Source organism: Pelophylax lessonae (genome assembly GCF_965119305.1).
Source record: "Pelophylax lessonae genome assembly, chromosome: 4".
NCBI classification, from domain to species: domain Eukaryota; kingdom Metazoa; phylum Chordata; class Amphibia; order Anura; family Ranidae; genus Pelophylax; species Pelophylax lessonae.
The window spans coordinates 571,582,436-571,599,502 of NC_138771.1; the positions used below are offsets into that span (position 1 = coordinate 571,582,436).

The 17,067-nt window shown below is 40.0% G+C and overlaps 1 protein-coding gene across 1 annotated transcript in view; it reads right to left on the bottom strand.

Moving 5' to 3' along the window:
• Nucleotides 1–1,289: 1,289 nt before the first annotated feature.
• Nucleotides 1,290–17,067, bottom strand: part of LOC309552787 (fibroblast growth factor receptor 1-like) — a gene marked incomplete at both ends in the record, with an annotated part of 55,102 nt that continues 39,324 nt past the window's right edge. The window contains 3 exons of the mRNA XM_082253701.1: nucleotides 1,290–1,486; nucleotides 3,515–3,671; nucleotides 14,421–14,614. Coding sequence (XP_082109827.1) covers nucleotides 1,290–1,486; nucleotides 3,515–3,671; nucleotides 14,421–14,614 — 548 coding nt within the window. The remainder of the gene's footprint in view (nucleotides 1,487–3,514; nucleotides 3,672–14,420; nucleotides 14,615–17,067) is intronic.

Here is a 17,067-nt window from a genome sequence, read left to right on the forward strand (position 1 = left end):
GTTGAAAAATGTAAAGTAATGCACTTGGGCATCAGAAACACGAAAGCAAGCTACTCACTAGGGGGGGGAACCTCTGGGTGAATCTAAGAAGGAAAAGGACCTGGGGGTACTGGTAGACAACAGGCTTGGCAGTGGCATGCAATGCCAAACCGCTGCAAGCAAAGCCAACAAAATACTGGCATGTATAAAAAAGGGGATTCACTCCAGAAATAAAGAAATTATTCTGCCACTCTACAAGACTCTGGTTCAGCCACATCTGGAGTATTCCGTGCAGTTCTGGGCACCGGTCCTCAGAAAGGATGTGCTGGAACTGGAGAGAGTCCAGAGAAGAGCAACAAAAATAATTAGGGGAATGGAGGACATCAGCTATGAGGAAAGACTACAAGCACTGAACTTATTCTCTCTGTAGAAGAGACGCTTGAGAGGGGATATGATATCAATGTACAAATACTGTACTGGTGAGGACCCTAGCATAAGGAACAAACTTTTTAGGGAAAGGGAATACAATAAGACACGTGGCCACTCACTAAAACTAGAGGAAAAACGGTTTAACCTTAAAATACGTAGGGGGTTCTTTACTGTCAGAGCAGTAAGGATGTGGAATTCTCTTCCACAAGCAGTGGTATCAGCAGGGAGCATCGATAGTTTCAAAAAACTATTAGATGGGCACCTTAAAGACCACAACATAAAGGGGTATACAATGTACGGTTAACAGCAACTGGATGGACTGATGTCTTTTTTCAACCTCACAAACTATGTAACTATGTAATAAGATCAAGCTTTGCTGATTTCCATCATCCAATCATGTGCAAGCAAAAATGCTGCTTTTCTTTTTCCTTGCACACGATGGAGTGTTTGTTTTTTGCTAAATAGAATTTCACCACAGCACCTAAGTAATTCCCTTGCAAAGTGCAACTTCCCTTGCAATGTGACCAGCCTATTTGTCTTTAGTTATGTTTCCATCCACTTACTACATTCAGGCAGATTATAGTTTCTCAAGAGTAAAAAACAAATTTAAGTGTCAGAAATGTTTATTGTTCAGAAAATCATCCAGAGATTGTTCCCTCTATTACTTATTACAATCATTACAAAATGAGAAATTAAAAACAAATAGTCGATACAAGAAATTACTAGTTAAATTTACCTTTATTTATTTCTAAATTGTATGCTTTAAGTAGTTTCCATTAATATCTGTACTATGACCTGGGGTGCAGAACATAGGTATCTGAAAGTAAAATAACTTTGTAAGCTATTTAACATTGTTTTAGCCATCGCTATTTAACATTGTTCTAGCTTGTTTTAACATCCACATATTTCTTGTACTCATTCTCCAAATATTTCAGTTGTTGTTTTAATTCATTGATTTTCTGGCTCATGTGTTCAATAGTTTCTGAGACATGATTTGCATCTTGGGTCCGGTGTTGAAATGTGGATCGACAGCTGGCACACAGCTTTCTGCAGTCTTCTTCTTCAACAGCTTCAATGTCTTCATTAAAGGAGATAAATGAAATGTTATCACTTTTGTAATGAATAATGTGTAATTTTTTTCCCTTATGTTCAAATTAGAAATTGATTAGAAATTTATAAACCTCAACAAGTATATCATACTTTTCAACAATTAAAATCCAGAAAGAAATAGCAACTCTGCTGATTTACCCAAAATATGTTTTGATCCACCAGAACCATGCCTTTTTTCAGATAAGCCCCACCTCCTGACCAATCGAGATGTTGAATCCCAGATAGCAAGGATAACTTGCCACAAATCTGTGGCAGTGTTGAATTGGAAGCCTTGTTAACGTGCTGCACATTTTCACTGGCAAGTTGTACACCTGCAGAGCACTTGAAGTACAAGTTCTAGTTGACACTTTTCCAATTGGTAGCAAATTTGTGTGGCAAGTCTCTAGCAAGAGCAAAGTTGCAGTGGTGAGTCTACAGCAAGAACTCTGCAAGTCTACAGCATAAAAATTCAGTCACAGTGACCCCCTGTGCTGGGATGACTATTGCATAGCATAACTGAACCAGAACTTGCAGCAGACTTGCAGAATGTTTGCAAAGAAAGTTGATCTGGAGTCATGCAATGTGAACTTTCTGCAAATGGGCAACAAACTTGTCAGGCCTGGCATGTCTAGCAATAGCTTAGCAAGTCATTTTCAAACTTGTCACAATTGCTTGCTATCCGGAATACAGTATGCAGAAGAGCTCCAGTTTTTTTGTTTTTTTTTGCTGCCTTAGCCCCCGTTCACACTGGGGCGACCTGTGAGGCGACCTGGTCGCCTCACAGGTCGCCGCAGGTCGCCTCCCATAGGGAAGCTGCGGACCCGTTCTGATAGGAGCGACACAAGTCGCTCCGACTCAGAAAAAGGGTCCGGAGCTTCTTTGGGGCGACCAGGAGGCGACCGCCATAGACTTCAATGTTATGAAGTCCGTGGCGGCCGCTCCGAGGTCGCGGCGCGCTGCTCGCACCGCGACCTCGGAGGTCGCAGTGCGAAGTAGCGTCGCCCCAGTGTGAACGGGGGCTTACACCTGTTGAGATAAAACAAAAAAAGAAATAATTGGCTGCAATCTGAAGCTATCCCCACTGTCCCTTTTCTTCCACTAGATGTTGCCAGTAATCAGGAGAGCCAGACAGGAGGTGACACTGGGCAGATGTTTCCCTCAACTGACAATTCCTACAGTGCCCAGCAGATGTTTTTGTGACTGTGTGGAGGCACTGTGCACTATAAAACCAGCTCCAAGAGCATCCAGTTGGGGGGGGGCACCTAAGGGGGTGGGGTGTGACAAGGGGGCTTACAAAGTGTGATGATCCTCTGAGCAGGCATGGAGGGGTATCACGCCTTACAGGTAGGGGGTGCAGAGCAAAGGTCAGGGAGTAGTTATATGGGAGGCCTTTGTTTATCCCTATCCTATAGTGTGGGGAATGGCTGATGTCTGTCCATGCATGTGTTAACCTGTTTCTTTGCTGTCCTCCAAGTTTCTTAATGTGTGAAATGACTCCCCTCTCTGTGTGTAATCTCTGCCCCCTCAGTGTGTAATCTACAAAAAAGAAAGGGATATGAGAGAATAAAGAGAATGTGAAAAGGAAATAAGAAAAGGAAGGATAAAATAAGAAAGAAAATCCTTACAGCTAACATTTTAAGTAACAGTAGCATCCATTCATGCTAGTTTTGCATAAGTAGTAGATATTATACTGCTACATACAAATGTTATAATCGGATGTTTGATTTCCACTAAGAGAGGACAATCTAGTAATATATGGGGTTGTAAAGTTATTAATGCTTTAGACTTAGAAGTTATCTGAATAGGGAATCTATTACTGTAAAAAATGTCAGACCTAAAAAAATGATCATTCTGATGTAACTTAAAGAGCCAGAATTATGAGAAACCTCAAATTTCAGTCCATGTTTTGATTCTTCTAGCTGGGGGAAAGGGCGTTACATAAAATAGTAGTAAAACAATTATAGCATGCTTTGCAGTCCAGTTTAACAAAAGACATTTTTGTAATGGAAAATGGTACCTTTTGAATCAGAAGAGGGTAGGACAGTCAACCATGCCGATTGGTGAGTGAGCCCAATGGAGTTAGCAGCCAGGCAGGTATACTGGCCAGCATCCTCAACAGTGACATTCTTCAGGTGGAGAACCTCCATCTCCTTGTTGGTGTTGAGTTCTGTAGTCTACAGAGAAAGGCATTAAAGAGGGGAAGGGGGAGACATACATGCAAAATTCCATAAGAACGAGATGAGATGTAGGAAGGCATTTTTCTGGAACCGTAAGACGCCATGGACAAAGAAAATAAACCAATGGATGAAATCTGGTTAGAAGATTTGAGGAATACTTTTTCCCTATGGACTCTTGCACATGGCTGTACATTAAGCATATGGCCATACAGTGTATAATGCACTTGTTGTAGCACCCGGGAACCACAGCTGCCTATTAAGGTTACAGAAAACACCATTCACAGCTATATGTGTGTAACCATGGACACTCACATTTAAATTTACATGCATATGGGACAATTTTTTAAACTTAAAATTTGCTCTGTTCATCTTTATGCCTAATGTAAAGCTACATGCAAGAGCCCAAAGTGTAGTTTCACTTTTGCTGTCAAATGTGACAAAAGACCACTAAATGCTGGTAAGTGTTCCCATTAAGACAACATACCTAAAAACAATTTAAAATAAATATTTCTTGGTTGTTTCTTTGGAGCAGGATTATACATAGCAACTGAAATGAGAGTTTTAGAAATTGCATGAGGAATTTAAATTTTTAAATAACATTTTATATTTTGTTTCATCTAAACAGATATGTGGTCATGGGTTAGGAGTATGTATGTGTGGTTTCGTTGAGAAGTGTTTTATTGCAGATGTACATTAATGCTTTGATTTGGATACTGTAAATAGTCATCATGTTAACAATATAATGCAATGCAATCAAAATTGGGATACTTTATATTTGTTACATGTTCTCATTCACAAAGCTTAACCACTTGCTGCCTGCCTTATAGCAGATTGACAGTGGCAAAGTGGTTGTACTATCCTGACTGGCTGTCATATGTTGGCCAGCAGGGTAGAGCGCTCTGCACGCCCCCAGGGGGGGGGGGTGTGTGCGAAGAGCGGCAATCGGTGCTGCGGTGTGTCACTCTGACACACCGCATCTCCAATCTCGGTAAAGAGCCTAATGACTTAGGCTCTTTACCATGTGACCAGCTGTGTCCAATCACAGTTGGTCACATAATAAATAGGAAGTACCGTTGATCGGCTTTCCTCAGTTCGTGCCTAACAGGCACGAGTAGAGGAGAGGCGATCTGCGGCTCTCCTGACGGGACGGGGGGGGGTCTGTGCTGGTAATCAGAGCATTGATTACCAGTGCAGACCCTTGGGGGGTTACCACTAGAGCCACCAGGGATTGCCCGCCCATGGCCAGCAGGGATGCCCACCCATGACCACCAGGGATGCCCACCCATGGCCACCAGGGATGGCAATCAGGGCTCAGGGATCTTTTCAGTGCCCTCCCCATCAGAGCTGCCCATGATTGCCATCTATCAGTGCCCATCAGTGCCACCTATCAGTGTCGATCAGTGCCGCCTATCAGTGCCCATCAGTGCCACCTATCAGTGCCCATCAGTGCCACCTATCAGTGCCCATATGTGTCCATCAGTGCCACCTATCAGTGCCCACCAATGCTGCATATCAGTGCTACCTATCAGTGCCCATCAGTGCTGCATATCAGTGCTGCCTATCAGTGCCCATCAGTGCCACATATTAGTGCCACCCCATCAGTGTCTCCTCATCAGTGCCTGTCAGTGCAGCCTCATCAGTGCTCATCAGGGCAGGGAAAAAACGTATCTATTTACAAAATTTTATAACATAAACAAACAACTTTTTTTTTTTCAAACTTTTCGGTCTTTTTTTATTTGTGTAGCAAAAAAGAAAAAACCTTGCGGTGATCAAATACCACCAAAAGAAATCTCTATTTGTGGGGAAAAAATTACATAAATTTGGTTTAGGTACAGTGTTGCATGTCCGCGCAATTGTCATTCAAAATGCAACAGCGCTAAAAGCTGAAAATTGGCCTGGGCAGGAAGGGGGTAAAGTGCCCAGTATTGAAGTTGTTAATCGTAAAAAAAATATAAAAAAACTGACAGCTAAGCTTTTTACTTGCTCTTACATTTTCTTTAAAGCTGAATTTTCCTGTGGAATGCAAGGGAATTGGGGAGGTAATGTGCACCAAAACTAAAACCACTTCCCACCAGTAGGATGTCATAAAAGGTCCTGGACTTTGACTGGAGATGTCTAAATGGTGCCTGCAGCTGCAAGCATCATTCAGATATCTTTTTTTCAAACAGTGATTCCCTGCAAAGTAAAAGCAATCATAGCAGCTGTTTAGCTGCTTGATTGCTTTTACAGGCGGCAGGAGGGGACAACTCCCCTCCCCTTTGCCGTTCTTTGGTGGTTCTCCCGACTCGCCTGTGAGATCAGGGAGCCGGAGAATGAATCAGCTAGCGGCAGAGGTTTACGATAGAGCTCTTTATGACCCTCAGAGGCCAAAAGCGCCAATTCTGGCGCCGGCAGATGTAAACACTGCTATATTTTTTTGCTGGAAAGCCTTTTTTTTTTGCTGGAAAGAGATCAATATTTATTTTTTTATCTCAAGCTTTTCAGCATAGAGGAGAGATCTGGGGACTTATGGACTGTCATGTCCTATTCCTTTTGCAAGGGATGTTTACTTTTATAATGAATGCTCTTTAAAGGACTAGGTATTACCCAAAGCAAAAAATAGGCAGTGTGTTTTTTTTTTTTAATTAAACATGGTCCAAAAATATTGATGGGACTTTAAATTTGCCAAGATAAATGTATAACACAGACCATGTACATAAAACATCTTAGTAATTTGTGTTGTCATTATTTATAGCAATAATAACATTTTTGTTATTTGCAAATCCAGATGTACCGGAATTTCCGAAATACAATAGTAATGAATGTAAACGAATCTGAAATAAGGCAACGAATTTTCAGATGAAATTCAAATTTGAATCGTTTTCTTTTTTTTCCAAATATAAATTTATTGAAGTTTTTCGGGTGAGATAACATATTCCAGCAAAAGAAGAAAACATAAGAACATCAAAACAATTGAACAGAATATCCCTTAAACACTTAGTTCCTACATCTTCTATTTATTCTACAACTAATTCCAGCAATACTCCTCCCACCCTTCCTTCTTTATTCTATAACTCAAATCAACCCCAAAAAATAAAACAAACCCAAAAATAAAACCTAAAACAAACCCCAAAAAAAAAATCCCTCCTCCCTTCCCTTCCGTGTTATCTTTTTATTTATTTATTATATTCCTCAAGAATTTAATATATCCTCCTCCAGCCTATCTATCCCCTGATTCAGTACTAGGAACCTGTTCCAAGCTCCCCATGTTCCTATATATTTTTCCCTTTTATGTTGGCCTGTCAGGACCAGATCCTCCATTCTATTTATTTCTTCTATTTTGCATATCCAACAGTTGATTGTTGGGGGTTCCTGTTTTTTCCATTTAAGAGGGATACAGGCTCTAGCTGCATTTGCCATATGGCATAATAAAGATCTCCTATATTTCTTCCCTGGTATCCCGCTCAATTGTAAAAGGAAGAACCCCGGATCTTCCGGGATCTCAAATTCTGAAAATTTTTGCATTATCTCTCTGACTTTTCCCCAGTAGGCTGATAATTCAGGGCACAACCAAAAAATGTGTATTAATGTGCCCTCTTCCACTGAGCATCGCCAACATCTATCAGAATTATTTATCGCTATTTTATGTAATTTATATGGTGTATAGTACCACCTTGTCAAAATTTTAAAATTTAATTCCTGAAATTTAGTACATATAGACGATTTAAAAGCGAGACTGATCATCTGTTGTCTCTGCTCAGTGGGTAAGGCGCAAGATAATTCCCTTTCCCATTTATCAATATAAGATAGTTGGTATTCTACTTTGGGGGTATTTATCAGAGAGTATATTTTTGCTAACATATGAGATGTATTCCCTGAATCAAAACAATATTCTTCAAATATTGTGAGCTGACGGTTATACCTCTGTGGGTTAGGGATTGATCTTAGAAAATGAAAAAGTTGAAGTGCTTTCCAGAAGGGAAGTCTAAAGTCCCCTCCCTCATCCATTAATATCTCCAACGCAGGCCATTTAATATCTCTCAAAAGATGGGAGGCTTGGAAACATCCCGATTTGTCTAATTTCCTGAAAGATTGTGCTTCTATTCCCATGACAAATCTTGGGTTCCCTATTATAGGATATAATGGTGAATCGTAAGAAGTGAGGTCATTTTGGAAACAAATTTGTGAGCATATTCTTAAAGTTGTCCCTATCAATTGGTGTGATTTTAATTCTGCGGGTAAGTTCTCATAACACCAAAGTGCTCTAGTTAAGGATACCCTTGTATTAGTTTGTTATATTTTCACCCATAGCTTTGTTTCACCATGGCGACACCAGTCTATTTGTCCCCTAACGTGTGAGGCATAATAATATTTACGGATGTCTGGTATTGCTGCTCCTCCATATTTTTTTGGGAGAGTAAGTAAGTCTTGATATCCTCGGCTTCTTATTTGCCCATATAAATTTTATAAATATTGAATTTATCTGTTTAAAATACCATATTGGGATCCTTACAGGCAATGTCTGAAACAGATATAAAAATCTGGGTAATATAGACATCTTAATAAGTTTACACCTCCCTAACCAAGAGAATAAGCCCGTCTTCCATTTTTCCAATTTATAATGAATTGTAGTCAGGAGAGGTTTAAAATTAAATTCATATACTAAATCAGGATTAGCTGGGATATACGTGCCCAAATATTTTATTGCTTTATCTGCCCATTTAAATTTAAAATTTTGTTTTAACGTTTGAAGAGAGTTGCTGGATAATCTTATACCCATGGCCTCCGACTTATTAAAATTTATCTTTAAATTTGACGTGGCCTCATATTGTTCAAATTCCCTAATTAAGTTAGGTAATGATATTAACGGATTTGTTATTGTAAATATTAAATCATCCGCATACGCCGAGATTTTATACTGTTCCTTTCCCATCCGAATACCTTGGTTTTTCGAATTTTGTCTTATTCTGCACAAGAAGGGTTCCAGGGACAGTATAAAGAGGATAGGGGATAGAGGGCATCCCTGTCTCGTACCGTTTTTTATTGTTAAAGGGGTCTGATAGGATCCCATTTACTTTCACTTGAGCTGTTGGGTCAGCATATATAGAAAGAATTCTTTGTATCACAATCTCCCCCAGCCCGATATGTTTGAGTGTTGATATCATACATTTCCAATTAACGCGATCGAACGCTTTTTCTGCGTCGGTGCCTAAAAAAACACATGGTATTTGAGATCTGTCTATTTCCAATAATAAATCCAATACTTTAGTGGTATTATCTCTCCCCTCTCTATTATTTATAAAACCCACCTGATCCAGATTGATCAATGATTGTAAGTGTTAATTCAGACGGGCTGCTAGTATCTTCGTAAAGATTGTTAAGTCTGTATTAAGGAGCGATATAGGCTTGTAGCTCCCACATAGAGTTAAGTCTTCTTTAGGAAGAACCGTAATATGTGCTCTCAGCGTGTCCCTGCAGAAAACTGATCCTCGCCCAACCCCGTTAAAAAATTTTAACAAGTACGGACCCACAATCGGGAAAAACACCTTATAGTACTGAAGGGTAAAGCCATCCGGCCCCGGCACCCTTCCAGTCTTCATCATATTCAAGGCTTGTTGTATTTCTGTCAATTCTATAGGCGAGTCCAGTTCCCTGCAGGCTTCCTCCGATAGTTTTGGCATTTGAGCTGAGGCCACATATTCCTCCATCTGTGTTGTGGTTGTTGAATTATCTGTTAAATTATATAGGGCGGAGTAATAATCTCCAAATGCCTGAGCAATCTGTCTGGGTAGCGATATCCTACTTCCCTTAGGTGATAATATTTGGGGAATGTATGTAGTCAGTTTCATCTCTTTTACCGCATTGGCTAGCAATTTCCCGCATTTATCTCCTGATTCATATCCTATTTTACGGCTTTTCTGTAAGGAGGCTTTTGCTTTATAACCTAACAAGTCAGTAATCTGTTTTCGTATGCCATTCATTTCTGTCTCAATTTTAGATGTTGGGTTTTTTTATGTGCATTCTCCATCTCATGTAAGGATATGAATAGTGTTTCTATTTTTTTCACCCTCTCCTTTTTTACCCTCGACCCATGTTTAATCAATACCCCCTGGATCACGACTTTATGAGCCTCCCACAAAACACCTATATCTCCCCCCGGGATTTCATTTGTTTGAAAATAAAATTTTAATTCCTCTCTTACGTCCCTGAGGATCTCCGGTGTCTGTAAGAGGCTCTCGTTCAGTCTCCAAAACCTACCCCCTAAGGATAGGGATTCAGAGAGTGAGTACTGTAAAATCACGGGTGCATGGTCTGACCATGTAATATTCCGGATCTCAATTTTTTTAATTGCTTGTAGTTGTCTATGAGGGATAAAAAAATAATCTATTCTTGTGTATAGTCTATGTACGGGTGAATAATAAGTATAATCTTTTTCCCCGGGGTGTATAAGGTGCCATGCATCCACCAGTTGATGTTTATATAATTCTTGGCTTACTCGTTTACCGCTACGTGGGGAGGCTGAAGAAGGTCCTGAAGAAGTGTCCATCAAGGGGTTTAAGGGAATATTTATATCTCCTCCCAATATCAATTGTCCCTCCATAAATTCTGACAATTTATTCAAAACCCTTGTGAGAAAACTCACCTGGTTATGATTGGGGGCATATATATTTGCCAATGTTACCTTCACCTCTCCTATTGTTCCCTTAATAAAAATGAACCTCCCCTCTATATCTGTCTGTGTTTCTTGTAAAGATCATGGCATTCTCTTGGCTATGAGTATCGATACCCTTTTGATTTAGCCTCTTTATTTGTCGAGTGATATCCCCATGGGAAGGTTTTATATCTAAGTATAGGTACTTTGGTTTCTTTAAAATGTGTCTCCTGTATTAGTGCTATATCTATTTGGGACCTTTTCAGATCATTTAATAGCATATGTCTTTTCTCAGGTGTATTCAGGCCTCTTACATTTAATGTTATACTCTTTATAGCTGCCATTTAATTTTATTTAAATCCGGAAATAGGAGGAGGAGGTAAGACCAGAAAGGGGGAGGAGGGAAGAAAAAAAAAAAAAGAAGAACCCCAAAATCACAACCCAGACCCACCCCACCCTCCCTTCTACTTAACACCTTGTTGTTTAAATGCACACTACACTCTCAAGTGTCCCTTGCGTTCACCTAATAAGGTCCGTGATTGAGACAATCTATGGAGCAAGGTACTGCCTACTACCCTCCTGTGTCTGGCCAGATCTAGAGTTCTAACATTATTTATTTGTCAACACATAGCGCCTTTACTAATGTAGATAATGTGAAAATACCTCCACATAAATAAGCATCCTCTTACCCCAATTATTTTTGCTATACAATATGTCTTCTTTCCTCCCTCTCTCCATCCCACCCCTCCCTCCACTCCCCCTCCCCTCAATACAATAATAGAATAATTTTTATCTCATATTGACCACTTAACGCAAACAAGAGAAAAAAGGTGGAGGAGAGGAGAAGAGAAAAAAAAAACCCATATCAACCAACCACTCCAAGCTAGTATACATAAATAAAATAAGTAAACATGGTCAAAACCAAACCAAACCTAAATAAATAATGTGAGAATATATTCCCTTTGATTAAAAAAAAAAAAGTGTCCAGAAAAAAAAGGAATCTCCACGTGTAAGAGGGTGCTCCTTCCTGCCCTTTTGAGAGGGGAAGAGAAGGAGACATCCATACCATGTGCTTTTGTGACGGCTTATAACACATCCTTAAAGAAAAAAAAAAAAGAAAGGGGCCAAACGGCCTAAGTGTATTTAACAATTGTGTATATTCATGTGTCTGTGTGTTTAATCTTTTGAGTCTCCTCTCACCTTCTAATTAATCGGTCTCCCAACAAAGCAAAAGAGGGAAGGGAGTATGTCTGTAGGGATAGATATTAAGGATCTAGGAATATTTCCTATCCCTACTCCAAAAAGAGAAACAAGAGAAATAAGAAATTTTCTCCTATTCTCAATAATCAAAAAGAAAAGAAAAAGAAAATAAAACAAAAACAGGAGAAGCATTTCTCTTCCCCCCATAACTTATCCTCCCCCTCACCTCATATTCACCTCTCCACCCCCATAATTTCTAATATCAGACACCCCCCCCCCTCCCCTCTTAAACTTGGAGGGGGATAGAGTAGGGGCCTCCCACAAATGAAGGGGTAAACGGACCCCTAGAAAAAAAAAAAAGGGGGGTGTTGAGGGTAACAACCTATCTCCATTAATAGGAGGGAGAAGGAAAAAAGGAAAAAGGGAGAAAGAGAAGAAAAAAAGACAGAGTTTTCAACTTCGTGTCCATTGCAAATCATGTTCATTCTAAAATTATTAACTCTCAGGATCCCGGTGATTCTTCTTTAAATTCTATGTTTTCCAGTCTCTCTCCTCCTATGGATGTTTCTTTCCAAGTATTGGGGTAAGATTGCTCTCCAATCTGCTACATATATCTCTTCGATGCCTAGATATTAAAATAAGCCATGCAAGTCCATCTTGGATCGCAGGGTAAAATATGTGGTATCCTTATGGAATGTCACCATTAGCGGGTACCCCCAGTGGTATGTAAAGCCCAACACCTTAGCTTTTTCCAATATTGGTCATAACATGGCTCTGCGGGTGAGTGTAGCTCTGGACAGGTCAGGCAATATCTTGATGTTAACTCCATTGTATTCAATAGGACCTTTGAGCCATGCCTTCCTGAGTATCTCTTCCCTTTGAGAAAAATAATGAACCCGACATATTACGTCCCTTACTCTATCAGGGTCAACCATTTTGGGTCCCGGGGGTCTGTGGACCCTATCCAGTATTACGGCGGTAGTATTGCTAGAGTCTATTACTTTAAGAAAAATATCTCTTACCGCCTCCTGAAGTTGGTCCCTTTTTACTTGTTTAGGCAGTCCTCTTATCCTTATTATTTCGTCGACTCCGGTCTTCCATGTCCTCCATCCTTAGTTGCATAGAGGCCATCATGTCCCCGTATCGATCTTGGGTTTTTTCAATCTCCTCTACTCTGCCCATTAAGGATGTTACGGCTTTTTCACCGTTAACCACCTTATCCGAGATATCACAGACTTCCTTGCGCAGTTCCTTCATCTCCCGCCGATGGGTCTCTTCCATTTTTGCCATCATATTTTCAATATCCAATTTAGTCGGTAATGCTTTTAGCAATGCCCAAATGTCTGGCTTCGGGTCTGTAGCTCCCATATCTTCATGTGTAACCTTTGAGATGCCGCTTTGCTGTGTCTCTTTCATATTTTTTTTGTGCAGTCTCCTCCATTGAGCCCTCTGGGGTCAGCTGTATCCCCAACTCCTTGGCTTCTTTCTCTGTCCCCTGAGTTTCCCCTGTCTCTCTTTCCAGGGTCGCCCGGGTCACCAGTTCCGCGTTTATGGGGATGTCACTCGTAATAGGGATCTCCCCCTCCACCTGCTGCTGCACCGCCATGCTGTCTGTCTCCTCTCCTATGCAAGCGCTCCCTGGCAGCTCCGAGACACCGCGCACAGTCTTGCCGGACTCGTGAGTCGCTGCTTTCCCGACACCGGAGAAGTAGCGTCCTATCTCCCCCGCTGAGGTCCTATCCAGGCTGCGGGTCTGTTCCCGTGTCTGGCGGCAGCTTCCCCGGGCTCTTGCAGGCATCCCTTGGAGGCTACAAAGCGGCGGACATACCCAGCTCCGGCCGTTCAGGTGTTCTCAGGGAGGTAGTAGCATGGAGCTCACACAGAGCACCTCCTCACACTGTCATGTCTCAACCACGCCCCTAGACTTGCCTTCCTGAATCGTTTTCAAATTCAAATTGTTTTTGAATTAGAATCGTTCTCAAATCTAATTCTAATTACCAAAGAAAATAAAATAGAATAGGAAAAAAAAGGAATAGAATAGGAAAAAAAAGGAATAAAATAGAAAAAAAAAGCATAAAAAATTATTAGAAAATAAAGGGATAAAATAAAAGAATAGAATAGAAAAGAATAGAGTAAAACAGAACAAACTAAGATTAGAAAATAAAAGAACAGAATAAAATAGAATAGAAAATGAAAGAAAAGAATAAAATAGAATAGAAAATAGAATAAAATAGATATAACCATCTTCTGAAATTTGAATTTCAAATAGAATACATTCAAATAGAATAGAAAAAAGAGAACAGACTAGAAAAGAATAGAATAGAAAAAACATAAATGAATAAAATAGAAAGGCTATAACCTTCTTCCGAAATTTGAATAGTATAAATTCAAATTTGAATAGAATAGAAAAGAATAGAATTGAAAAAAATAGAAAAGAATAACCAATAGAATAGAATAGCATAGCATAGAATGAATATAGCAATATAATGGTTGTCCAAAAATACAATTTAAAACAGAATAAATCCAAATAGAATAGAAAGGAATAGAATATAATAGTAAATAAAAGAATAGAACAGAAAATAAAAGAATAGAATTGAATTGAAAAAAAAAGCAATCGAATAGAATGGAAGAGAAAAAATATAACCATCTTCCAAAATTCAAATAGAATAAATTAGATTTCAAATGCAATGCAATTCGAATGGAATTCGATTCAAATTTGAATGCAATTCAGACAATTTGTATCAATATGCGTATTTGGAAAATTCGAATTGATTCAAATTCAAATAAACTAAATGAATTGCAAAAATGAATTTGTGTAAATATCAAATTGAAATGTAACAAAACTATTTTTTATTTCTGCACATGTCTGGAGCCAGTTATCATCATACACAGGGACAATAAGTGATTGTACTTACTACTTTTAGAACTTCCACATAAGGGTAGCCATCAGAGGCTGTTTTGCTCCCATTGATTTCAATGTGCCGAAGCCATTGTATGTGAGGCCGTGAATCGCTGTACACATTGCAGTAGAACTCAACATCACTTCCAGCAGTGACTGTCTTATTAGCTGGGAGTCCGGCTTGAAGGATTGGTCGGTGAGGGGAACGCTCTGAGGGAAAAATGAAATTGAATTCCTTTGCATTTAATTACACATGCAGTTTTAAGGCACTACTGTTTACATCAATACAACTATTTTCTTCTATCCTGGATTTATTCCCCCTTTTGCTTGATATACCCCTCCCCCTTACACTCCCAACAAAGTACAGCTTACCAGTGTAAGGGGTGCAGTAACAAAAACCAGCATTGCTTTGCAGGGAAACCACTGATGGCCAGCATAGGAACCCTTTCTTACTTCTTCCCAGTGCTTGGTCATATAACATTACCAATCAGATCACATGACCAAGCACACACGGGATATTGCTCACCAAACCGAAGACTTGCCTTTGATTCTTTCTACAGGAGCACTCTGTCCAGCTTGCTGTTTTATCATGAGTGTTAACCAAAGTGCAGAAGAAGTCCAGTCAGGGCACCATATAGTTAATGGGACCAGTTTAACTCTTTTCAAACTGTTATCGAATATGGCTTGGCAGCAATGGTCCAGCACTAAATCAGGAGCTGAACAAACAGGTCCTGGGCTTTGGATACTTCTATAGATTACATTGGGTACACTGCAGAAGTAAATGTAAACACAATAGGGTTGATTTATTAACAACAAAAAGGCTGTGCACTTTGCAAAGTGCAGTCTTTCGCCAGAGTTTAGTAAATGAATAGAAGCTCTGCTGACTTCCATCATCCAATCGTGTGCAAGCAGCAAAAATACTGTTTTTATTTATTTTTCTAATTTCCTTGCACATGATTGGGTATTCTTTGCAAAGTGAAGCCTTACCTCGTTTACTAAGTTCTGGAGCAACTGCACTTTGCAAAGTGCACAGTCTATTTGCCTTTAGTAAATCAACCCCAATGCATCCACATTGTTCTCCCTGCACCAGTAAATCAGTGCTATAGTAAGCTGTTGCTAGCTGCTGCTCACTATTAGGGCATTTTCACACTGGTTCGCTTCAAAACTGCCAGTAAGTTGCCTATGCGTTAATGAAGCATTTTTGCTGCGCTTATGAAGTGTTTGCAGTGCAGTTTTTAAAGGAAATGTGACTCAAAAATGCTTAGTGGGGGCGTTTTGTAAGGCATTTTTGATGTGCTTCCCATGCATTTCAAAGGGGAGGAGCGTTTTTGGGGCAGTTTTTTTTAACTCCCCAAACATGCTCCAAAAAGCTGCATTGATTGATTTTAAAGGGATGCATTTTTCTTGAACTTTTCAGACAATTTTTTTTAAAAGGAAAAGCGCTTGAAAAACTCCTGTGTGAAAAGGCCCATAAGAAGTTATCTGTTGCTGCACAGCTGGTGTCAGATGATCTGGATGATAGTTGCCTTTAATGTGCAAACATCAAATGCTCACATAATTGACTTTCACAGGTGGTAAGAAGCATTCAGAAAAGATAGGCACTCATGAAAGGAATTAGCTAATTCCTTTGAGGATGTTATTTTTAAGGAAACACGTTAGGAGTATCATGAGTGCCTATCTTTTCTGAATGCTTCTTACCACCTGTGAAATTGTAAGTGTATTCCTTTATCTTCCAATAAATTGCCCATATGGTATTATATTATGGTGTCCTTTTGGTTTATCCCTCTCCACTCCTAGGCATTCCCGTGCAGACTGGTTTGGAAGATATTCATCACCACCTGTGATCCAGAGACGCTGCTGAGGTTCCTGCCTATTCGGTACAGAGGACATCTACATATACAGCGTGTATGACCCATTTGCTGTACAGTACTTTGGGTCCATACCATTTGGTGAGCACATCTTGATTCCTTTATTCCTTTGGTGTGGGATTTATCATTTGTTGCAGTTATTTCACATGCTGGAGGCAACACCTTTTTCAAGTCACAGTTTACACTTTATGGACATTCTGGACTTTGATTTTTTGCATTTTTTTGCATTTTGGTTTGATTGTTCACGTTTTACTTCGTGCACATTTACTTGTGCACATTTTTAGCGCTGCACAATTTTCTTAATATATTTGATCACCATCACTGTCGGTTGGAGTGTTAGCAGCTTTATATTGTGTTTTACTTTACAGATTAGTTTTAAGTTAGCGCAGTTTATTCATATATTTTTCACTGGCAATATATGACCGCCAGAAATGGCCACAGACTTTTCTGGCCTGCCTCAGAATATCTTGTATGCCCGGGTAACTGTTCATGAAACATTGCACCACCAAATTGAGGACATGTGCCAAGCATGGAACATGTGTCAAGGGTCCCTGTCAGAGGGCGGAGAGAAGGTCGGTGTCATTGTCGCATACAACCATTCCTGGCTCAAGCTGCCATGGCATCAACCACCTCTGAGCCTGCCCCTGCAGAGCTGACAGAATCTCTGGCTCGGTGTGGCTCCTGTCCCCTAGACAGACCAAATCAAGCATTGCATTTTTTTAGCCTGACTGCTTGCATAGCCCTTTGAATGCTTAGGAAGCACTGTTGGTTCAGAGGACAATTCAGCAGAAGAGG